At 40.1% G+C, this 24,654-nt stretch overlaps 2 protein-coding genes across 4 annotated transcripts; one reads left to right on the forward strand and one right to left on the reverse strand.

The window, feature by feature from the left end:
* The first annotated feature begins 8,508 nt into the window (after positions 1-8,508).
* Positions 8,509-13,673, forward strand: LOC102708197 (serine/threonine-protein kinase SAPK4). The gene is made up of 9 exons (XM_006645021.3): positions 8,509-8,859; positions 8,988-9,062; positions 9,582-9,683; positions 9,769-9,822; positions 9,994-10,086; positions 10,179-10,271; positions 12,685-12,789; positions 12,885-12,983; positions 13,096-13,673. The coding sequence occupies exons 1-9, from the start codon at positions 8,740-8,742 to the stop codon at positions 13,435-13,437; spliced, it is 1,083 nt and encodes a 360-aa protein (XP_006645084.1). The 5' UTR covers positions 8,509-8,739; the 3' UTR covers positions 13,438-13,673.
* Positions 13,674-14,604: 931 nt separating this feature from the next.
* Positions 14,605-19,963, reverse strand: LOC102702437 (probable ion channel POLLUX). 3 transcript variants are annotated; one of them, XM_015832750.2, is made up of 12 exons: positions 19,158-19,963; positions 18,973-19,041; positions 18,255-18,872; positions 17,564-17,746; positions 17,379-17,438; positions 17,091-17,294; positions 16,714-16,962; positions 16,502-16,600; positions 16,216-16,410; positions 15,712-15,804; positions 15,362-15,625; positions 14,605-15,156 (listed from the first exon to the last, which is right to left on the reverse strand). In XM_015832750.2, the coding sequence occupies exons 1-12, from the start codon at positions 19,932-19,934 to the stop codon at positions 14,938-14,940; spliced, it is 3,030 nt and encodes a 1,009-aa protein (XP_015688236.2). In that variant the 5' UTR covers positions 19,935-19,963; the 3' UTR covers positions 14,605-14,937. The 3 variants fall into 3 exon arrangements, with proteins under 3 accessions (XP_015688236.2, XP_040380824.1, XP_040380827.1); XM_040524890.1 differs by lacking the exon at positions 17,564-17,746 and having other exon boundaries at positions 14,782-15,156; XM_040524893.1 differs by lacking the exon at positions 14,605-15,156 and having other exon boundaries at positions 15,536-15,625; positions 15,712-15,788.
* Between the last annotated feature and the right edge of the window lie 4,691 nt (positions 19,964-24,654).

The raw sequence follows: 24,654 nt of genomic DNA on the forward strand, positions 1-24,654 counted from the left end.
CCAGCGTACAAGTCATTCAAAATTTCAAATGCTTCGAGATAACACATTTTTATTATAAAATTTTGATACCTCCAGAGAACATAATAACATGGGTATATGTTACATATCTCGAACATGGTTGGGGCTAAATACGTGGTATTTCACCTAGCGAGTCAATTCTAGTGAATTCACGGAGCACAGCGTTATTTGTGCTTTTGATTTATCTCTATGTTGATCTCCACCCTTCTTTAGCAGTGATTGCTTGAGTATTTTTAACATCTTTAAAAAAAAATACCTCGAGTTACCATTTTTTCCAGTGTAAAAATATATTGAGATACAATGTAACTTGAGGTACCGGAATTTTACACTAGAATTTTATTTTTATACATTAAGATACTTTTTCAAGTATGGTAAAAAGAACCTTACTCTAAACACCCATCGATAAATTCTACATACGACAATCACTGCTAGTATCTAGAGGTGCCGAAGTTTTACGCTAAAATGATGACAACTCCATATAACTTCTCAAGAATAGTATAACTATTATTTACATTATTATCTTAAAAAATATATTTGTAAAAAACATTATAATATGAATATATTTGTAACAAACAGTTAGATTATTATAACATATTATTATAATCTAGAGCCTAAATTACTATAATATGATAAACTCGCTTTTTTAGATTATTGCGTGGTTAAAAACCCAATATCCTTGGATACTTTAAATAGTCACACAATTATTATTTTTTTCTATTTTAGCTTATAAAAATCTAGCTTACATCAATTTGACTCAATGATCTAGCTAAAATAAACATGACCTGATAAGGAAAACTGTAGCTGTTATACCGTCGCGATCGTACTGCACATGAGTTGTTAGCCATGGGACCCTGCATCACATGGCCGCAACAAATATTGGTGCGAGCAAGAATAATGGCCGCCGTATGTAAGATATGATTCACTAATCATGCTCGACACAAGGCGGCCTGCAGTATTAATTCCAGCATAAACACTACATAGTCCTGGACTAATTAAGGCTTCTTTTGCAGAAACCAGATAAAAGTCTGGGTATATAATACTAGTGTTACTACTAATATATTAAAAAAGTAAAGCGCGTGATTTGACAAGGGAAACTACAAAGGGCCCAGAGACCGGATAATCTTTTGCACAATTGTACGTCAAATTTAGGCGTGCGTTTGCTAGTGGGCTTTACACGCCGGACAGGAATATCCTACTCCTTATTTATATTTCCGTTGATGACCGGACAAGTGTATAAGATATTATACTAATAGCTGGACACTTAGGGAGAGGTTCCATGTTAGTTAACCAAAAGAGATGACGGTCGATTAGGTGAATCGTCGTGATGTTACTTTAGGTCGTATTGAAAGTGTATTAAAAATCCGTGCAGTTATAAATTGCACGGACTCTAATTTCATAATTAGTTAATACAAATATACGTCCATTTCAAAACATATTCATTCCTAAAATTTGAACTTTTTATTAAAATGTAAGCATTCATATTTATTATATGTCCCATAAATTATTTCTAATTTAAAATTTATTCTATTTTGTACTCAACTGCTCTTACACTCCAATCATTACTCATTTACTAAGAGATGTTAGAGTCTTTTTCTTTCTCACCTTTAATCCGGCTAAACAACATAAAAGTAGTTATATTTGGGAACAGATGTACTATTATATTTTAGCTTATAATATTTTATTAATTTACAATTTACAATTCAAAATTAGCAATAGCAAGTTTTAACTTGCATGGACCATACTTATAATAAAAGCAGCTTACATCTTGAAAGTAACAGCACATTTTTAACATAATAATAAATTTTTAATATTTATGATATAACCGCTAGTAGATGAAATTAATCATCAACAACTAACTTGACATGCATGCAATGGAAGGTCCTGAACTCCAATTTATCCAGCTACATCTACTCATACGAGAATACACATTATTAATTTGTTGTGAGCAATAATAATATTTAAGTATTTTTAACTAATTGACATGTAGATGTCAGATGTCAGCAGAAGCCTCCGCCAGCTTACTCCGATGAGTTGGCTCGCGTCGCTGCTGTCCTTGATGCCGTTGATATGCCGATAGAAATAGATCGTGTAACAAACTTTGGACTGTTTGGAGATCTTTAGATTTTTTTTAAAGCTATTTCTGCTAGAAACTGCTTTAAATGATATAGCTTTTGAGAATCTGTAGTTACGTATTCTGAAAAATGAATAAAGAATTAAGAAGCTGAAGAAGTTGAGTTTAGTAGCTTTTTCAGATTATCAGAAACTGACTATCAGACAGTTATTTCTCATAATCTAAAACTCTCCAAACATACATAACTAGTAACTTCGTACAAATTTAATCACGATTTAAACTGAACCAAATCAACCAACAGATCGAGTTCCTCCCTCTAAAGATCACACAAAATTACAAAATTATCAAGTTCAGTTGCTTTCACTTTTTTCTATCAAATGATCTGCTAGATCGTGTATCATAGTACTATTTTCTGCTGTTCTGGGCGTTTTGGTGGCAAGTGCCTCGGCTCGATGGGATCCACGTCACCATGGACAAAGCATCGTGTAGCCATCTAGACCGAGACACCGTCTCGTGTTACGTGGGGGCGGGTGCCACGTGGACGGGTCGGCGGATATCGCGCGCTATCTCACATGTCGTTCGCCTCGCGCGCGCCACATGCATGGTAGTAGCTTGAGAATACTAGCTTCAGAGTTAAGCTACCTGAGTATGTTTTTTTTCTCCAAAATATCAAAGTTCCATAGTTTTTATCGTTTTGAAAAATATAAGTAAACTTTTAAATATTATTTATTAATAGTTTTTAAAATATTTAGTTAAGAACAAGGACAACAGAAATATATACAAGTCATAAAGAATATTTTAATAAAAATAAATATTTATTTATTTATATATATATTATCAAACTTCCTCTCTCTCCGGTACAAACGTATATTATCTCTATGAACGTACACACACGTCTTACCGATTGATACATATGTTTAGTTGCTCACTTGCAAAAACTGCTCTTTTGATTATTATTTTTATTTACTTCATCTCCACTTGTGTGCAGGTATTATCTGCCGTTCCGAAATTCAGACCGTGGTCTTAGACTCTCTTTAATTTCTTATAGGAAAATATGGTTATTAAACCGTGGCGTTACACGTTGTTTCTCTCTCAAAGTTTGACAAAGGCGTCAAATCAATATTCATATTTATACGTCGCCATCTCGTGATGTGGCAACCGAAATTTGAGTCGGACTTTGTTTTATCCCCTCGTCTTCGCTTCTTGTAATTATACGTTAAAATTTAATTTTTTTAATTTTAATTTTGAAGTTGATTTTGAATATTTTTGGATGTAGTTTATTTTCAGCCTGATCAATAATAATATGTATATAAAAGTTAATTTTTGTTTATAAATATACTGTTTCATTTTCCTTGAAAATGCGAACAAACAACCCTTAACCTATAGTTAATAGCCAGTACAGAGGATAGAAAGTGCACGCATACCTCACAACAATTCATGCTAGTATATTCTGCACAGCTTAAAACTTGTCTTTTGCTGTGATCTGGCAATATTTAGTAAGTTAATTGATTGTCTACAATACGCCAAAGTACGTGGCTTGACATAGCGAGGTTGGACCAAAGCTCCAGAAATTTCCTGGCATCATAAGAAATAAAAACGGAGAAAGAGATGCCATAATTAAACAGCATTTTGCTTGAGCTACAAATTAAACTAACTCTAGCCCTCGATTGCATTGGCGAAGGCCAAACATGTCACGCTTGTGAAGGGCAGAGAGCCTGTGCTGCTGGACTGCTGCCAGTTTCTTTCCCTCGTATCGTATCATGCAAAGACTGCATCGATCACATGCGTTTGTTCAGGTAGTAGATACTACGAGCGAAAGCAAAAAAACAAGAGGGAAGATTGGTTGGTCCAGTTTTTGATCTCTTCCTTTTCCAACGCATCAAATCTCTGTCTTTTGGCTGCAGTTCCTGCACTGGTTGCTCTGTTCCACTGGAATTAGTATTCTTCCGTAGCTCCTTTTCACGCTGATGCTTTTGTTTAGAACTTCTTATAGTACTAACCTCGTTGAAATTAATCAGATTTTTAGATCTGAGCCCGGTGCGTTCGACAGCTTGCAGGCTCAAGAACTAACACCTCATTTTTTTCCGCCTCCCATTTTGCTTATAGGCCATTAAATTTTTAGTCTTAAATTTATAGCTTAAATTTATAGTTGATTTTAGAATTTTTAAGGATTTTTTTTACCGGAGTTTATTTTTAAGATTTAGCTTTTAAATTGTTAAAAATGCGTATATAAAAATTTTAGTAACAATCGTTTTTGTTGTAAATATACCAAACAAACATCATAACACGTGGCAACCATCACAATACAAATGGCACAATCGAGGGAATTCGATCAGTAGGCAGTTCTGTTTGACACTGTGCTTCGGCGACTCGGCGGTCGGTGACTTGTGACCAGAAAACTCGAGCTAAGAGCATTCCAACAGTTTATCTATCTCATCATCTGTCCTAAAAATAGAGGATAAAGACTATAAATTGAGCTTCAACAGAACAGCTATCCTATCATCTATTTTTAAGATGTCATCCATATTAAGAAAGGGAACCTTCAAACATATTTGGATGATCTCTTTCCATCCTTCAAAGAGATATAGAGGATGTCTCGTATAGATGATCTAGTGGGGTACATAAAGATACGAAGGATGAATCTAATTTAAATGATCATCCAAATAAAGATATGAATAATAAAATTTAGATAAAGTGTGACTTCTAAATAACTGCCATGAACAGAGAGGCATGGCGCTGCATGGGTATATGTATATGTATCGAAACGACAACTCGCCTCTCTCAGATTTCTGGGCGACAGCGGCGAGAAGTCTGGACGGTTTGACGGGCTGCCACCGTTCCCAGCCATCGGCGGGTCGCTGTTCTCGGTACAAATGTATATTTCTCTCACTCGAACGGTCGTCTAAATACGTACTACCTTCGTTCAGTATTAAATTTTTTAGTTGTTAGATATAATAGTATGATTTCTCGTATTATTTAAATTTTTTTTGATTAATGTTTTTATTGTTACTAAGATGTTAAGACATGAATAATATTTTATACGTGACTAATTTTTTAAAAAGTTTATATATGTTTTTCAAATAAGACGGATTGTCAAACCGTTAGACACATGAATCGAAAAATAAAATTATTATCACACAGAGATAGTAATAACTATGTAAATATCCACGTCCCATTTTTTTTATACACAGACCTACAAGTTTGTTATAATTTCAAATAGTTATTGCAAATTTGTTACCATTTCAAATAGTTATTGCAAAAGTGTTACCAGAGAATTATAAAATTGTCAAAGAAGTGTTATTTGAGTGGCATAATTACAATTTAAATAAAACTGTGATAAATTTGCAAAACCCCAAAAGTAATAGTAGCCTGTCGGAACCACCTAAGTCTCAGCGGCGATGAACCAAGTGCGGAGCTAACCCTTTTAACTGGAGTCAGCCAATGCAAAAATTTGTAATCCACTAGTAAAACATTGTTTTGCATTGAAGGTTCCATTTTCCCATTTTGTAAGGAGAATTAAGTCACTACATCAGGACGTGATCCTTCCTTCTAAGGCCCCGTTTGTTTCCCCACGTAAGACTTACCCTCTCGTTTTCCACGCGCACGCTTCTCAAACTGTTAAACGGTGTACTTTTTGCAAAAATTTTCTATAGAAATTTATTTTAAAAAATCATATTAATCTATTTTATATATTTTTAATAATTAATAATTAATTAATCATGTACTAATATATTACTACGTTTTCCGTATAAGGATAACTTACCTTACCATCACCAGCCGAACACGGCCTAATTCCTATTAGCTATACCGTCACCACTGTTATCAACCATTGAGCTTCTCTTTTATATTGCTCTGGCGGTTATTGGTCACGTAAACTTTATGCTGTTTTATCCATGTACATAGATTAAAGTAAGTTTTAAATTAGTATTTTGGAAATATAAGATCTCATTTTGTTTTCACTTTTAACGCCAGAGCTCGTTCTTTAGGACAACCCAGAGTGTATGAGAAGGTAGCCGTCTACTATGTGTAGTCATTTATATGCTATATATGGTCTAGTTGCCAAGTGGCAACCAGCTGATGTGTCGACCCAAAATTTTTTATATAATCCGCTACCGGTTAGTTAACCATGCTATATAAATGGAATTGATCTGGTGATATATTCAACCGGCTTCACCCCCTATCATGATCAGTCTCGGCCTGGTTGAATGAATATCACTTTCTTGTTGTTTTTATAGTGTACAAACAGTACGGTGATTGACTGATTGATCAGCCGCTGCTAATTGCCATTATGCTCTGCTGGTGCTGGACGTACACGTTCACATGGGATGGAAATGGGATCACCACCGCGCGGCGCCATGATTTTGGTACGGTGTCCATGTCTTCCGGGAAAGGAAACAATATTCACCCCGTATTTTTTTCGCTGCTTTCTATGATTGTAAGTTAAAATTTAATTTTTTAATTTTAAATCTATAATTAATTTTGAGATTATTTCATCGAAGTTATTTTCCAGTCTTGATCTTTTGATCTTTAGATTGCTAAGAATACATATATGAAATTTTTATTGTTAAATTATTTTTTTAAAGATATGTCGTTTGACTATTTTTATGAAAAATACAAACAATCACCTCAATAAGGAAAAGAGAAAAGGTGCTGTACTTACATAGGAGTAATCTCTTGGTTTTTTGCCAAAGTCCTTTTCACTTTGTTTCTCCTTTGGACAACATGTGAGATACGGAAGAACAGGGAGGAGTACAGTACCGCGTGTTCCGCAGAGCGATGAACACTGGTGAGTGAGTCGAGAGATGGAGGTTTGCAGAAATAATTGATGGAGATCGAGCACAACTTTGGTCGATTCAATGATTGTGTAGAGAGGAAAAAAAATGTAGGTCCGTGTGAATATATTCTCAGATGAAGATATATAACGGACGTATCGTATAGCTTTTCAGTGCATATGCCTACCTGTTTTACCACCAAACAAACGCATGGATGGTCATAAGAAATGTTACTTTGGGTTCAAGATGACTTAGCATCTTACAGGATAAAATTAACTATAAATCAAGTTTATTAGATGACAAACATGTCAAGTTTGTGAGCCTCTTATCTCCTTTTTTTATTTTCCCTTGTCACCTTTGCCTATTTGGGATTAATGTTTCACGTGGTCGTTTCTTTCATCATCCCACTTGTAAGAAAGTTTTGAGCCATGAGGACAAGGGAATGCATAATATTCTTCCTTAGCTATGATGTAGGCAGCTTATCCTATGACAGTGTAGGCCAGTGGTGCTGTTGAAGAGCAAGTATAGATAGATTGTCCCGACGTATTGGACTTTGGCCGCGTTCGGGTAAGGGGCATGTAAGTTAATTACATTAATATATAATTAATTAATTATTAAAAAAATATAATATAGATAATATGATTTTTTTAAAACAATTTTTTTTAGAATTTTTTTATAAAAAATACACCGTTTAATACTTTGGGAAGCGTGCGCGCAGAAAACGAGAGAAGTAAGTTAACTTACCCGTATAGCCGAACGCGGCCTTTGTCCTTTATATACCTCTCCAAAATACTAGACGACTCTCTTTCACGAGAAAAAACAAAATAAGCAAGTGCTGCATTAGCATATAAATTTATCTCATCAAGTGTAATGTCTACTAATTAAGGTGTAAAAAGTCGTGAAAATAACATTTTTAATACATAAAAAATAAATGCTTATGGCATAAGTCGACGGGTTAAAAAACATCTATTAGAACCACCAATATTCCAATATCATCAAAAGCCTATTATAATTTTTTTATGACGTCGTTGACTCTTAATTAACGTTTGACAATTTGTCCTATTTAAAATTTTAATTCAAACATACAACATGATAAGTCATACTTAAAGTTTCTATAATAATAAATTATATTATCAGATAATAGTTAAAAATATATAATCTTATAATGAAATAAATGATCTTCCGTAGATCTAAAATTAACGACGTCATATGGTGTAACTAATAACAGCTTAAGCTGGCTCCACATCGAAATGAAACTATACAAGAACACCAAAACGATTTTTCAGAACCGGTCGTGAAACAAAAGAAACCGGTGGCAAAAGGAAACCTCAAAACACAAAACCGGGCTCACGCATCGAATCCAATCCAGCAGCGAATAGAAGCCAGCCAGCCAGGGGCAGCATCTCCGTGGCCCCGCCCTCCCGCCTCGTCGAGCGACACACGGACGCCGACGGTGGGCCCCGCCGCGACATCCCCCCATTCCTTCCGCTTGGCAGGCTCCCCTCCCGTGGGCCCCACCCCGCCACGCTGGCAGCACCCACCCCTTGCTGTATATAAGCCCTCCCCTCCCCACCCCGCCTCACGCCCGCTCGCCCACCCACCTGCCGCGCGCGCTGTGTGGGACCGCGCGCGCGCGAGAGAGAGAGAGAGAGGAGAAGGCGTCGTGAGGCGGGCGCGCCACCACCCACCACCGCGCGGCCCGGCGATTTTACCGACGGCGAGGGCCTCGCCGGCGGCGGCGGCGTCGGCGTCGTCATAGCGCGTGCCGATCCCGGCTCCTCCTGCCGTAGCGTCCGGTGCGTGCGTGCGTGCGTACGCGGGGGCCGGTTGGGGGTGGGGGAGCGGGAGGGAGCGGGCTGGAGAGGAGGGGAAGAGGAGATGGAGAAGTACGAGGCGGTGCGGGAGATCGGGTCGGGGAACTTCGGGGTGGCGAGGCTGATGCGCAACCGCGAGACCCGCGAGCTCGTCGCCGTGAAGTGCATCGAGCGCGGCCACCGGGTCGGTTTCATTTCTGTTCTCCACTTTGTTTTACCCTTTTTTTTGATGAATTGAGGAGGTGGCTTGATCGGTGGGTGAGGATTGATTGCTGGGTGGATTATGACGTTTTGGGGATCTGTGCCCGGCAGATAGACGAGAATGTGTACAGGGAGATCATCAACCACCGCTCGCTGCGCCACCCCAACATCATTCGCTTCAAGGAGGTTCGTGCCACGGATTTGCTTTTGTCCATTTTTTAAACATTTTTTTCGCCTGTTTCAATCAAAAGTTGCATCGTGATTACGGAGTGGTTCCAAATGGTGCAGACAAGGATTGGGGAAAAACTGTTAGAATTTTAGTTTGAGAATTTGCTGATTTCTCTAGACTTCATGCAGTGACGGAATCTTTTGATTGTGATGTTAAATGGCTGCATTTTTGTTCTTCCCTTCCTTTTCCTCTTTTCATTTATTTCGTAATAGGCTATCTTACGCTGTGTTTGTACCATTTACATGCGGATTTTAATCGTCCGGATGTATTCATGCACGAGCGCTCTAGAAACTTCATGATGCTTTCAGTGACAATGATTATATTGCAAAATTTGAAACAAAAAGGCATGTCATATTTAAATGTAGGAGTAAATTCTGAAGGTATGAAGGAATAGGGTTGTCCTGTTGGCTTTACATGTTCCTTCTTTCAGAAAAGAGGGTCACACTATTAATTGTTTTCTGGGGAAAATCCTGCAGGTGATACTGACGCCAACGCATCTTATGATTGTCATGGAGTTCGCAGCAGGAGGGGAGCTGTTCGATCGGATCTGTGATCGTGGGCGGTTTAGTGAGGATGAGGTCCGGTGATTTATTTCCAGGTTTTACTTGTCTTATGTTATGTTGAATGAGCAATACTAATATTCTTTTATTCTGCTTGAAGCAGGCCAGGTATTTCTTTCAGCAGTTGATATGTGGAGTGAGCTACTGCCATCACATGGTATGCAACAAACAAATAACCAATTCACTCTCTCTAAGCAGTAATCATAAATACTGTACCCCGTTTCAGTTTTATTGTTCATAGTATTGCTAGTTTTCATTCGATTTTATGCCTGAACAATCTTTATGAATTTCTAATTATGTTATTCTGGGGACAATCTTCCAATTACAGCAAATATGCCATAGAGATTTGAAGCTGGAGAATGTTCTCCTGGATGGCAGCCCAGCTCCACGGCTTAAGATATGTGATTTTGGCTATTCCAAGGTTTGTTGCAAAACCCACTGTCATTTTTGCAATCTTGAAGCTATTGGAATCTCTTTAAATTCTCAGAATATTGTCTTTCCATTCTGGAACAGTCATCAGTCTTGCATTCAAGACCCAAATCAGCAGTGGGGACGCCAGCATATATTGCACCAGAGGTTCTATCCCGCCGTGAATATGATGGAAAGGTGAGTTTTTCACCCCTTGTTGTTTTCTGACAATCATTTTATTTTTTTTCTTTTAGTACTTTTTCAAGATTATTTGTTTGGTCACCAAAACAGAACTCCTTATCTGGACATATTATGTGCTAATATTAATACACAAGTTGAACTCAAAAGCGCTTTTTGGTCAAACTGTGAGAGCAGTGACGCATAACATTATCGGTTCTCCAAGTTCTTTTAGGTGAATAAAGTAGCCAATACCTCTATTATAGTTTAACTTCTCCATCAAAAGCACATAATTGATGCACTGCTTCCCATGATTGTGACGCTCCATATATTCAGCTCCTGAATTCGTTAAAAACTGGGTCGATTGATCCTTCAAAAATTGACTGGGTTCCTTTGTACAATTTACATGTCTGGGTTCCTTCATACAATTTACATATCACGAAGAGTATCTTAATAAATATGTACCTGTTAGTTACTCATTAACTTATGTTTAATGTTCACTAGCTAATCAAACCATACTGTTTTGTTTTTTTAAATTTTGAGTGGTAAGTCTGCAAATCTAGTATATATATATATGCAAAACCTCTTTTGCAACTGTTGGTGGACAGCCTTGTGCGGTCTAATTAGGTGGAATTCACAGCTATTCTTTGGTTGTGCATTTCATAATTAGCTAGAGTCACAAATATTGGACCAGTAGAGGATCTGAAATTGATTGATGCTTCTGGTTTGGATGAGTAGTCATAGTCCGCGTGAGGTGCTCGAACATCTTCTGCTTGGTTTGTTGAGGCAAGATGTACCACAAGGATGTTGACATGGGAAAAGTGGGGTGGGCTATAAGGTGAATGCAGACCATCCATCCACAAAAGAGGTTTGTAGGCTCTTCGCCTACAGATTCTCCATGTTCCCATGAGATGAGTCACCTTTTAACTGTTAATGGAGTGTTTCTGGATTCTAGTTTTTTGTCACTGACCACTTTTTCAGAAACAGATAGGTTCTCCCAATAAAAAGTGATTAAGAACAAGCTAGTATGAAATTTTGTTTTGCTGTTTATGTTTTTCTTTACCTTTTTGTCCCACACCCCAACATGCCAACAATGTTTATGAGATTAATACTAATGTATGAAAAGCAGTAGAGCTAATCAACAGAACCCAGTACAAATTGCATAATCCAAGTATCGTGTAGGAATTTCAAGTTCCACTTCAAATTGTATGAAATGTAATGTCATAAACAGCATCAGGTTTGTTGGCTCCATACAAAATATCTATTGTGTAGTTGCAATTATTTGCAATTGGTGAGCTGCATGCTTGTATCCTATATATTTCATAAAAACGGAAGCAACAGAATCTTAAGTTCAATAGTTCTAGTCATGTTATTGCCTACTTCCTCCGTTCCATATTATAAGATGCTTTGACCCTACTAGATTTATTCATGAATCAATGAACATGATTTATATGTATGTCCAGATTCGTTAGTATCCATATGAATCTAGGGAGTGTCAGAACGTCTTATAATATGAAATGGTGGTAATACTCACTTGATCCACATGAAGATGTAGAGAACGTTCCTTTGTGCTTCTTGAGTAAAGCCAAGGAGTCAATATGCATGTTCAATTCAGTAGTTTTCACTTGAAATACCCTTGAATATTGGGGTAACTTCAATTTTTTAGTCAAAACACCATTGTGTTTTCAAAGTCAAACTGGATATCACTTTGTACATTTCATAAGTTTTTAAAAGGTGAAATCAAAACATTTTCCCTGAACACTATTTTTTAGAGGCACAAGACTTCTCAATTTTGAAGCAACTAAGTTTCTTAGTTTTACTTGTGCAAGGTCAACCAAGATGCATCATTTTGTATAACCAAACCCTCCTTTTTATATTATTGTACATGACTAACTGCTTGGCTGACTATTGGGCTTCATGCATGTCATCCTACCACTGGGTGTGCTCCACATGTTCTTTAGTATTATCGCACTGACATGGATTAATAGTAGTTTAAACCACCAATAGGAACTTATTGGCTGCTCTTATGTAACTATTAGTACTACTGTATATCACTTTACAATACAAGTAATCCGCATATCATTGTAAACTACTAATGTGACAGCAGAACATAACTGCAACAAATGAAGGTGATTCGGTCAGACAAGCATAAGTCCATTGAGCATTGTTTTTGGCACCTCATTACCCTGAAGCTTAGCAACTTTGCAATGAAACCTTAACATAAATGACAGTAAGCCCAAACTGTGCTTACTGTCATAACTCACAACACAACCTAACCATCACTCTTGACTTCTGATAAATCTTAGTTCCAAACCATTTCACTTTTTCTCACGAATCATTTCACCTCATTCTACTGATTGTTAGTAAGCATGAATTCAAACAGAGAGTAATGCTCAGCTCTACTCATTGACAAAACATGGGCTTGTTGATGTAGCTTGCAGATGTATGGTCCTGTGGTGTGACTCTTTACGTCATGCTTGTTGGAGCCTACCCATTCGAAGACCAGGACGACCCCAAGAATATACGCAAGACCATTCAGGTGACATGCTTGACAGAATCGGTATCCATACTATGCCTGCAGGATTTCTTTTTGCACCTCACTTCCTCATTCCAGTCACTCTTGTTCATCCGCAGAGAATAATGTCAGTGCAATATAAGATACCAGACTATGTCCACATATCTGCAGAATGCAGACAACTTATTGCCCGTATTTTTGTCAACAATCCATTAAGGGTAATGTAACTCAAATCCCACTTCCTTATTCCTTTGAAGAAACCATGATGTGTCTGTATCACTGTCTGGTCATAAGTGACATTATTAACGCAATTATTTGGATGTTGTCCAGAGAATCACGATGAAGGAAATAAAGAGCCACCCATGGTTCTTGAAGAACCTGCCTAGGGAGCTCACAGAGACGGCGCAAGCCATGTACTACAGGAGGGACAACTCCGTGCCTTCCTTTTCGGACCAGACTTCAGAAGAGATCATGAAGATTGTCCAAGAAGCAAGAACCATGCCAAAATCATCGAGGACAGGTTACTGGAGCGACACAGGTTCAGACGAGGAGGAGGAGAAGGAAAAGGAAGAGAGGCCAGAAGAGAACGAGGAAGAGGAGGATGAGTACGATAAGAGGGTCAAGGAGGTTCATGCGAGTGGGGAGCTCCGCATGAGTTCGCTGCGCATATGAAAAGTTTGGTGTTGAAGTTAATGTGTAGATAATCGGCTTACTATCGAACTGCAGGGTTCAGTGCGGTGTATGCAATTTTCGCTGTAAATTTGCTTCTGTTTGGCGTTTCTTCGTGTAACATATCTTACTCGGGCCGCTTGGACTTCAATTGTCTGATGTTCGGTTGTGGAGAACGAATCTTTTGTAAGTACATATTTTAAGGTATCTATGTACTTCGTGAGAAACTTCTAGCACCACATGCCATGCCAGCAGCTGTACAGTATCATTAGAATACCATAGCTTTGCCCCCCAAACAGGCAATTTCTTATTCCAACAAGCTGTAATTCGACACTCGATGGAATTCGAGAGGTAGCAGCCAAACAGAACCAATTGCATCCCTTAGAATGCCAAATTTATCTGGGAACGTATCATGTCATTTGTGCATAAGCTTTCCTGTGCATACCAACTACTACAATTTCACTGAAAATTTTAGAAAAGCCATCCACTACTTGGCCGCGTTCGTATATGTGCCGCGTTCGTATATGGGGTAGGTAAGTTAACTTATCTGACACAAAAAACGTAGTAATAGATTACTATATAATTAATTAATTATTAATTATTAAAAAAATGTAAAATAGATTAATATGATTTTTAAAACAACTTTCCTATAGAAAATTTTTGCAAAAAATACATCGTTTAGCAGTTTGGAAAGCGTGCGCGTGAAAAACGAGAGGGTTAAGTTATCTTATCTTTGTTGCCGAACACGGCCCTAATAGTATAACATATATAAATTCACTAATATGTACAAAGCCCCATCTATAAATTCACTATACATGGAGAGAAGAAAAATTATAACTGATTTATACTTCTATAAAAAAAGCTCAGAATTTTCCATATTTTGCTATGTCTAAAATATAATAAATTTAAAGATGAGACTTTATACTTAAGTATAATGCTATTGAAAATAGTTGTACAACTTTTTTAGAATTTTCGGTGATATTTGTTAGTTGTGCACGGGACAGACAGCAACCAAACTGGCCCATGATAAATATATGCCCTCTAATTTAAATTGAAAAATAACAGTAAAGAGAATATCAGTTAATCGAATTCAAATGTAGATGAGTACAAAACTGGGTTAGACCGCATCACCGTGGTCTTCAGAAAATATGTTGCATTGCCCGCTACAGAAGCATGAATTTCAACGATTAGCATGCTCGTCAAAATGAAACAGTAGTTACAAATTTATCTCTGCTGAATCGACCCATTGAAAATTTGTAATGTCTATCAGTAACAAAAGTTCCATATGCGGATGTAATTATTTATGTTATGATCAACTAAATGCTATGGAGATGGCAAATCAACATGTACAGGGAAGAAAACCCAATACAAATGAGATCAGAACTGTACTTTGATGTGTGTTTGCCCAGTTAGCATCGGTTAGCATTTCAGTTATCGTGGGTTAGCACTAGTGTTAGAATATATATGTACTAACTCAAAAAGAAGTGAGGTGCTACTGTAAAATTAGTCACCTTTTGCGATCACAACAAAAACATCGTCTAGTGACCACTTCCTAGTCTCAGACTTCTGTTCTGGATTAATAATTGCCTGGTCAGTGTTAGCAAGTCGGTAGCCAATGACAATCTCGTCTCTTTCACGAGCCTTGACCATTATATCAAAGAAACTCAATTCCTCTTGCTCATAAAGGTAAAACTCAGCAGAACGTATGCACATCTCGTTGCCCTGTAGCAAGCAAAGAATTATACCAATCAGATGCAAGGCAATCAATTTGGGTGGTTAACAACTGTCTTGTGGGTATACTGCAGTGTACTGCTGAATAGAGAATCCCTTGCTCTACATTAGCTGAGGAGAGCAGGGTAGTGACCATAGGTTGTGAAAATGCATTTGCAACATTAAATAAAATCATGCTGAATTTCTTTTGTAGTACCTCCTCGGCAAAAAGTTCTTCAAGTACTCTGTTGATTTGCTTGTCCTCTGCCACCATTGCTAATGCCATGCTGACAAGTTCATTTGATAGAACGTAGTCGCTGATTTTGGAGACAGATACAAGATTTCTGGTTCTGGAATCCAGAATTTCGCTGATGATTATGGATTTGTCCGATGCATGCTGCATCTCCCGAATCCAGGAGCTGTGACAGAACCCGTTGTAACGGAGAGGCGATTTTAGTTCCTTTGATGGAAGACGTTTAGACTGTAGGAGAAGGCACACATCAGTCATGCAAATGACATCTATTTAAGTTCTGTATCAGTTGTACTACCAGGTTTATCGTTAATTACCTGAATGTCACGAATTAGAAGAAGTGTAGCTAAAGAACGTGAATCAGAATGTACAATGGAATCTTCCACTGACTCGTCTGCAAGAATTAAAATCTGTGGTTTCATAGTTAGCACTGGTGGGGGGGATTTCAACACAGAAAATTAGAACAAATGTAGTTGTAGATAAAAAGGTGCCTTTGACAGTATAAAATTATATGCAAACAAACAGTAATAGACTCCATTTTTTTATTTCAATCATTTATAACAGATATAAACATAAGATGATAGCATAATTTAGCAAAAGTAAAATTGCTAAATGGACTAATCACATGCATATATGTTATGTAACATCAATAGTGAAAACAGGATCACATGGGATTCAAGAATCTAAAACACACTGTAGTATAAGGCAATAGTAGTTTGTTGAAATATTATGAGTAGCATGGTCCATTTCATCAATTATCTCATCTGTTAAACACAAGTGATCACAATGTTTCGTATCTGTACAGTAGAGTATATACTCACAGAATCAAAGGTCTCCAGAGGCAAACTTTCTAAGTGCCGCCTGATGACAGCATTCCCTTCTTTATGTACAAGTTTGATGTTTGTCAGTCCATAAATATCCATACCACCGTCAGTCAGCTTTCTCTCCCTCTCCTTCTCTGGCACCTCATTGAACATCCATAATTCAGAACCAGGAGCAAGAAATGCTTCTAGAACCTGCAAAACAGTACTGATATTCATTTCCAAAGAAGTGCTTAAACATGCTTACACGCATCAACCCTGGCAAAATGGTTTCAAGTCAAATTACCATTATCATATCATGGATGTCACGTCGCCAACCACAGAACAAAATTTTCTCTGGGTATTTAGGAGGGGTCGGGATATTAGGTAGAAAGCCCTTACGCACCTGATAAGAGATAGAACAAAGATCCAAGGAATTTTCACTGTTCAAGTAAGACTAGCATGACAGTTGGTACAGGAGAAAATATTATACATCAAGTTAGAGCTCAGGGAATCCACCTGGGGTAGAGGGGCAGGAGCATAAGTATCATCATCTTCTGCTATGACAAGGACCTCATCACCTTCTTGCAAAACATAATTGTCATCAGGATTCATTAAGATCTTTCCAGCTTTTGAAGCAATCTTGACTCCACAGGGAACAGCATCAGGAAACGAGATTAAGACATCCCCAAATCGCATGCCATCTAATTCTGGCCACCTTTTAATATAGAACTCTGCATTTTCAAACCCCAAAATATCCTCCCATATCTACAAAAGCATACAATATTTTGAAGGGTTACCATCCCGAGATGAATTTCAGGACCAACTAACAGTGCAATTCAGAAGGTTCAAAAGTCGTTTCCCTATCTGAGAACAAGCGTTAAATTAAAAAGTACCTGTGCCAGGCCTGGTTGGAGTGCACATTGTATCATCAAGCGTCCAATCACGTCATGGGCAACAACTGTTTCAATTAGTTCACCTCCAACCAGTTTCACCAAAGGCTCGTTGTCAAGATCACTCATCTCTACAACAACATGTCCCCTTAAACCCTCTTTCACTCCAGTCAGGCTTAGTACCACACGTAAAGCTCGTGCATCACTCTATGTGCAAGAAAGAATGTAAGCATATATGCATGTTAATTCCAAAATAGTAAATTGAGTAAGGCAATTGAAGAAAATACTAACTTGGTCTGCATTTTCATCAGATGCTAAAACAATGATTGCACGTGCTTTAGAAACAGAAACCTGTGAAAATAAAACAATGTGTTATGCCCAATATAAGAGATATTCACATGGTATGACGAAATTTTCCAAAGGAGCAAATTCCAGTAGTAAGCAAAAGAAGATAGAAGAATTGCTTGAGCTGCTACCTTCTTCAGATCAGCTAGAATTAGAGGACTGCCACTTCTACATATTACAGATGTTCCCATAAAGTCAAATTCTAGTTTTCCTATGTCCATCTCCATCTCTTCTTTGTCTCTTTCTGCCAGAACAACAACGACACCACCACCAATACTCTTGTTTGCTATAGCTAGCTGCTTCAGGAGAGAGCCCTGGTCCACCCAAACAAACTTCAGTGCACTACTTCCCACAGTGAGATTGGAGGAAGTTAGGACGAAATACAAAACTAACTCCATTGCATAAAATGGCTAAAACATGGTATAATAGTGCCTGGTATATCCCGTCAATTAAAAAAAAGGACTAAGTTGACCCACAACGCTCATTTATCTGAGAGTTTGACATAAAGAAAAATAGGATAAACCCTGCACATGATGGAAGTTTAATATGTTGCCAGCTGGATTCCTTAAGTATGAAAACCACAACTCAAACACAAGATGACATTCCTTACAAGATCATCAGGTCCTAATCAGAGCGCACTTTAATGATCTAAGGTCTCCTTGACTCATTTTCTTGATAATTTGGAAAGGGGAACAAAAATTACTTAAGACAAGAATTCAAGAGAGTTTATAAGATTTTGCTTTAATTGCCTTTGGAAGCAGAGTACTGAACTAAAAACCCAACCCCAATTTCTCATGATTCCATCAGAGTTTAGAATCTTACCAGCTTGTCACTCCATCCAAGGATTAGTATATGGTTGACCTCTATCACCTCACTTTTTCCCTTGCGCCAAGAATCTACCTTCTCTGATATTGCATCTGACACAAGCCCGAGCATCGTTGCAAAAACCAGCATACCCCCAGAGCTAATTGACACAGACACAATCCTTGGCCCCAGGCCAACCTGATCGGCATGATTTCCTGAATCTGCCACAAAAGTCCAAGAAAGCCAAAGAGCCTCCAGGAATCCACTCCCACTGACAACATACAGCGCAATCCCGCCAGAAGCAATGAGAACGATTGTGGCTAACAGGAGCGCGAGAAGCTTTGCATACGGGTGTCCTGAGAAGAACACATCAACCTTATAGGCAATCCTCTTCTTCAGAGGAACTTCCTCCTCAGTGCTTCTTCCCCTGACAGAATTTGCATTCCTTCGTCGAAGCTGATCAATGTATCTTACCAGGACTACCGGTATTGCAAAAACAAGCATTCTGCTACAGGAAGCTAAATTCCAGTCCACCGAGTCGATAAAATCAGAACCATGCTCTCTGTTACTCCTGAACGTCTCTGCAGCGGTCTTACAGTCAACACTATTAGCACCACAGCATGATCTGACTTTTTCCTGCCAAAACATAATGACTTCCTATCTGTCAGCAAAATGAACCTTATCCTAAAGTAAACCGATTAGTGCAGCTCAATCTTCATAGATCAAAGAGCTATACCTGGAGCACTGTAACTTTCATCCACTGCCATATAGCCAGGGAAAAGCTTGTGACGGTTACAACCAGCATCTGCAACAATAAAGTCGTTAGAAACGGATCAGGCTGGCAATCTTAGTAGTACATCGGTTGGTACATCCAGAGCTAGCGTTTTAATGAGCAAGCATGGTACGGCTCGCTTCACTTACTGGTACGAGATACGGGGAGAGATCAAATCGCGGGGCGCGCTGCGGCGGCGGAGGAGGCGAGAGTGGCCTCCTCTCATCCAGTAGCACTGGCCGCTTCACCACGGAAGCCAGGCTCTTCTCCTCCTCCCGCTGCGGGATCGAGACCGCCTGCGGCGGCGCGGCGGGGGTAGGGTTCCGGCGGTCGGCAGCAGCCGTCGGCGTCTGCTGCTGCTGCGACCGCGGCGGCCGCGGGCGGGAGGCGTGCGGCCCGAGGAACGACGGGTAGCACCAGTCGCGGTCGAGCATCGCGCCGCCGTTGGGCGCCGCGTAGGAGGGCTCGTCCACGGCCACGGTGAGCAGCCCCCGTGGCGCCGCCGCGGCCGGCGGGAGCGGTGCCGTGGAGGAGCGGCGGACGAGTATGCTGCCGCCGCCGCCGCTGTCCCTCGCCCCACCACCCCTGTCGAACGCGGACGCGGCGGAGCCGGAGATGGTGCGCGACTTGGTGAGCTGCGGCCGAGGCGGGGTCCGCGGGGGATCGGTGCTCCCCTCCCCGCCACCGCCGCCGCCGCCCCCCGGACAGCCGCTCGGGCTAGCCTCCCCGCCGTCGCTCTCCGCCATTAGCAAGCTCGAGCTCGAGCTCAATCTCAACGCTCCAGCTCCAGCCCCTCCAAGCTCCTCCGCCGCGCTCGCCTGACAGCAACACGCACCACCAAATTCCGGTTTAACTACACGATTAGCCATCCCCCGCCTCCACCCCAGTGACCCACCGTCCCGCACGTGACACTGACAGTGGGCCATCCCGTCCCCGGCCCCACCTTTCAGCGACTCCAACCAGCGCCTTTGACCAGTGGGGAAGGCAGCGGTAACCGTAACCGCATCACCCGCGCAGGAGAGGAGAGGAGCGAAGCGGGAAGAAGAATGGAGACGGCGGCGGCGGCGGTGGCGATCGCGTCGCGTCACGTCACGTGCGGGGCGGCCGCAAAGGCAGCCGAGCCGAGCCGAGCCGAGCCAGACCCAGACCCAGACCCGAGCGGGGCCCGCGATCCCGGGATCTGCCGCCCCGCGCCGAACAGCGGACACCGCTGGCCCCTCGCACAGCGGTTTGGTGGGCCCACCGCGCAGTGGGTCAAGATGGCTGTGCGGCTGTTGCGGGAGCCTGCAGGGGATGGATGGTGTGGAGCGACGCGGGACGGATCGGGTCGGGGGGTGGGGTGCATGTGCGCGACTGCGTGGGGATGACCTCCGCCGTCGGATGCTTCCACTTGCCGGGGGATGGATGGATCTCCGCCGTCGGCTAGGAATCGCCGGAGCTATGAGCCTATGACACCATGCGTAGCATGAAACGGTAGTTAACGAGTTAACTGCTCCAACTATCGATAAACTTATTATGTGTTGGGTATCAGATCATGGGCACCGGCCATGTGCTCATGGACTGTTTTAGTAGTAGCCAGTGGACTAAAGGAGACCTTTATTTTAATAATTTTCCCTCCTCCTATATATTACAAGGACAAACAGAAATGCATGATGTAAGACATACGATGAATTTGTTGAGATTCATATACATATTTGCTATCCTGTCAAAGTTTGCAATAATGTTATCTAGAGAAACAGAAGATTTGGCTACTTGGTTAGTTGTATTCTTTTAAAGATTATTGATGGAAGACGAAAATATTATCGGATTTTGTGATGGGTTTTTAATGATACAAACGATAAAATTAACTTTAAAAATATAGTTTAGAAATATGAAAATAAACTTCTTTATACAGATTTTTTTCGATGAATACGCAATTAGCAGTTCAAAAAACATACGCACAGAAGCCAAAAAAAAAATCTGCCCTAAAAAAACATAGCATGCTACTCAATCATAACATCGAGCCCTTTCTTTTCCTTGATTAGTTGTTCCGCTCCTAGCTATGTTTTTTCTGTTGCTGGTACTTGACGCTAATCACTGTATTTTTTTTATCTGACGTCCGTTGACTTTTAAATGTATGCTTGACAATTCGTCTTATTAAAATATGTAATATACCCAAGCCCGTAAAACCGAGAACTAAATTTAACTTAAATGCATCATGTGGTTGGGAGTGATTTTAATTGTTTTTGGATCTTAATCATCTTATCATCAAATGCAATAAATAATAGACCTAGAGTCACAAAAACAATTAATCTGGTATTTATATGCATCCAAAACTTCTACAAAAATTCTGAAAAATACCTTGGTATGTCAGAAATCAACCCTCAAATTTTCAAAATTTTTCATTAAGGTTTGCTATCTCTTTGATCTATTTTAATCTCTCCAAAATCCTGAAAATCTGCTTAGTAGATTCAAACTTGCTCTCTCGGTAAAATTTATTTCAAAACCTCCTTTTGAAGTTTGATTTCATCCAAAATCTTCTACTAACTTTCCTCTAACACCACGAGGAGTGGCACACCGTGGATCACTCTTTACTGCACTGTCAACGACTGCTAATCATGTTGTCAACCCATGTTCATCCCTTCATTAAGCCTAAACTAAAGACTTCTAACCAAAACCACTTTAGCCCCTTTACTCTCCACATCACCCCCGACCAAGAGTATCACTAGTACACGTTTGTTGCTACATAAAATCTCCCTTCAATCCCCTACAAAGATCCTTGGCAGACAGTCTTTCTTGACTTAGCCTCCAAGCCAGATTTCAAATTTCTTTCACTTGTAAGTGGGCTCCACACCCTAAAACCCACATGGCAGCCTCCCACTCTCTCCTCATAGCCTCCACCGCCCTCCATGCCCAATGGGAGCCCAAGAAACCTCATGATTTCACTAGCCACCCCCCTCTCTCTCACTCCCCCCACTTCACTCTTGCTTATTTCTCAAGCCAGCGCACCAGTAGCAAGGGCATCCTCCCCGCATCGCGTTCCAAGCCCGAGCAAACGCATCCCATGCCCAGATTGCCCGGAGCTCGGCCGTCTTTCCCGGCACCGACAACTTAGGTGACGTCGTTCTCTATCCCCGGTGAGTCCCTCTCACTTTCTTCCTATGGAACGTGATCTACGTATCAAGCCGAGCTCATCCGTGCCTCTTTTAACCAAGAAGCAATCTATCGAACACGTGGTGGGCGTCACCGACCTCATCGCCGGCCACCGTCTTCACCGCTCCCGTGGACATCGTTTCCTCCGTTTCTTCGCTTGGTGAGCACCCTAATACCTTGAGACAACTCTTGCACTAACTCTTTTGCACTAACCGAGCCCTTGCATGCACTAACCAAGTCATTGCAAGCACATGCATGGGCATACCAAGACATACCACTGTTGTTGCTCGTGTTCTATGGGCTACGAACCACCATTTCTCTCACCAGCACCACTCACGGATACGCAAGGACCCCCTCTACATTTTCTCTTTTGCGCTCGAATCGATTCGGGCCACCGATCGTCGCCGGCGAGCTGAAAATCTAACTCACCCATGCTGCCCCTTGTTTGAGCCGACCAGGGACTTCCTTCAGAGAATTCGACTAAAGTTAGGGTCCTATCCGAAAACTTTCTAGACACATATTACTATAGCAAGGGAGTGCGGGTTGATTTCCTATCTTCCGAGGGCCTTTCTACAAAACGCCCCTCACTTCAGAAAACGCCATTCACTGACATGTGGGCCCGGCTGGAATTAAATTTTGAAAACTGATTTCTATTTTTTTAGCTGAGAATGAGCAGAACTTCAAAAATTTGTAGAAAATTCATTTTAATTCCGAAAATTGTGAACCCAGTTTTGTTAGATCCGTGGAACTGTCAACTATTTTATAAAAATATAAAACTTGGTACTTTTTGTACAAACTTTTCCTTTATTTTTGTTTTGCCCTAAATGTCTCCTAGAGCTTGTTAAATTCATAACAAATTGAAATAGCTCTACAAATTGTGAAACCACTTCTGTTAATTTTCTAAAATCATTCTCTATAACTTTGTAAAAGAAATTTTTTTCACTTCTGTACAAAAATGTTGCTTAATAAAACTTAGTCCTTTTTAAACCTTTTTAATTATTAAATGCATATCTCTGTAAAACAAAGTGATAAAATAAAAATTTCTTCACTAGAGACCACCTAAGACCAGCACACACTCACTGCATAAGTCTCATGCATTTTCATGCATTTTTGGTTTTTATGCATTTTTTTTATTTATCGTATACGCGTATTTTGAATACAGGAAGAATACGTCAAAGAAGAAGAGGCTGAGTTTGTTGAAGACCAGGTTCATGTTTGCGGACGAAGGCAAGTCAGCCCCTCCTTTGACCACTTTGATCCTATGTTTTATTGGGCTAAATGATTCTATTGCAAACATACAGCTAGTATTAATTTTGGTAAAAGAAATTATATAAATGTGGGAATGGTAGATATGACTTAATTGCTGTATAATTCACCTTGAAATATTGAATCCTTGTTGGTTGTAACCATAGGGTGCTCTTGGATACAATTATTGTGTTATTTGGGATTATACTATGCTTATATTGCCGCTATATGCTTATATATTCGGTTACCGCCTTACAAATTACTCATTTTGATAAATGTTATATGTGAAAAAGGTTATTTTGATGCTGCTGGACAGAATTTTAAATGTGTGAGTATTGTGAACTGAAAATGGAGATAACTTGTTTTTAGACTTGGGCGGCAAGTGGTGTACATATGGTGGTAGATGTGCACCGATAGGGGGAGCGTTCGCCCGAGTCGATTAAGGACCTCACTCTATGTCACCAACTAATGAAAATAGTACAAACCACATCTGCTAAGTATGGGCTGACCTTAACCTATTAAGTTTTTTAGAGTTTAGCCTTGCATCTTGGTAGGCCGAAGAGTATGGGTTACCGGGTTTTGGTAACATATCGGAACTTTCTATGGTTTGTGATTTGTTGAAATTGATTAATGACATGTGGTATGAGATGATTTGAGCGGGCAGCCTGTCCAATACAACGGTGTCGTGCCTCGTGAGGGATTCCGGGTAAGGTTCCTTACGACACTAGGTTAAAGCGTGGGCCCGCTGCCTAGTGGCGCTACTTTGCTAGTAGCATGGGTAAAACACACATCGTGCTGGTGCAAGGCTAGACAATAAACAATGTAATGGTTTCGTTATGACCTCTATGTCACACTCAATGTGTAGAGTGTGGTGATACCGACGGGTATCGGATAAACTAGAGCGATCCGTATCATGTGGGCTTAAAAGTTGTACAAACTCTGCAGAGTCTAAAACTAATCGATTAGCCGTGCTCACGGTCATGAGCGGCATGGTGAAGTGTCATGAGTATAGTTTGTGATTTTGATAAACTCTTGTGAACATGAAAAATGGTTGGAATGTTTTGTTGGTGAACTTGGGTAAAGTTCGGTAAATGGTGATGATATGATGGCAAGTGGTGATGATCTACCTTGAGGGGTAGACGTGTGTTATTTATTTATTTGCATTACAAACTTTACTTACTCTATACTATTGTTATAAAATTTTCGTTGCGAAACATGTTGTGAACTAAAATTGACTTTATGCAAAAATTTACCTACACACAGCTTATC

Source organism: Oryza brachyantha, chromosome 1 (assembly GCF_000231095.2).
Source record: "Oryza brachyantha chromosome 1, ObraRS2, whole genome shotgun sequence".
In the NCBI taxonomy this organism is placed as follows: Eukaryota; Viridiplantae; Streptophyta; class Magnoliopsida; order Poales; family Poaceae; genus Oryza; species Oryza brachyantha.

Excerpts from the sequence above, each read along its gene's own strand:
- LOC102708197 (XM_006645021.3), top strand. The coding sequence starts at position 8,740 with ATGGAGAAGTACGAGGCGGTGCGGGAGATCGGGTCGGGGAACTTCGGG. Across the intron at positions 12,790-12,884 it reads ATATACGCAAGACCATTCAG|AGAATAATGTCAGTGCAATA; the intron begins GTGACATGCTTG and ends GTTCATCCGCAG. Across the intron at positions 12,984-13,095 it reads TTGTCAACAATCCATTAAGG|AGAATCACGATGAAGGAAAT; the intron begins GTAATGTAACTC and ends GATGTTGTCCAG.
- LOC102702437 (XM_015832750.2), bottom strand. The coding sequence starts at position 19,934 with ATGGCCCACTGTCAGTGTCACGTGCGGGACGGTGGGTCACTGGGGTGG. Across the intron at positions 19,042-19,157 it reads TCTCCCCGTATCTCGTACCA|ATGCTGGTTGTAACCGTCAC; the intron begins GTAAGTGAAGCG and ends TTATTGTTGCAG. Across the intron at positions 16,411-16,501 it reads ACATCCATGATATGATAATG|GTTCTAGAAGCATTTCTTGC; the intron begins GTAATTTGACTT and ends ACTGTTTTGCAG.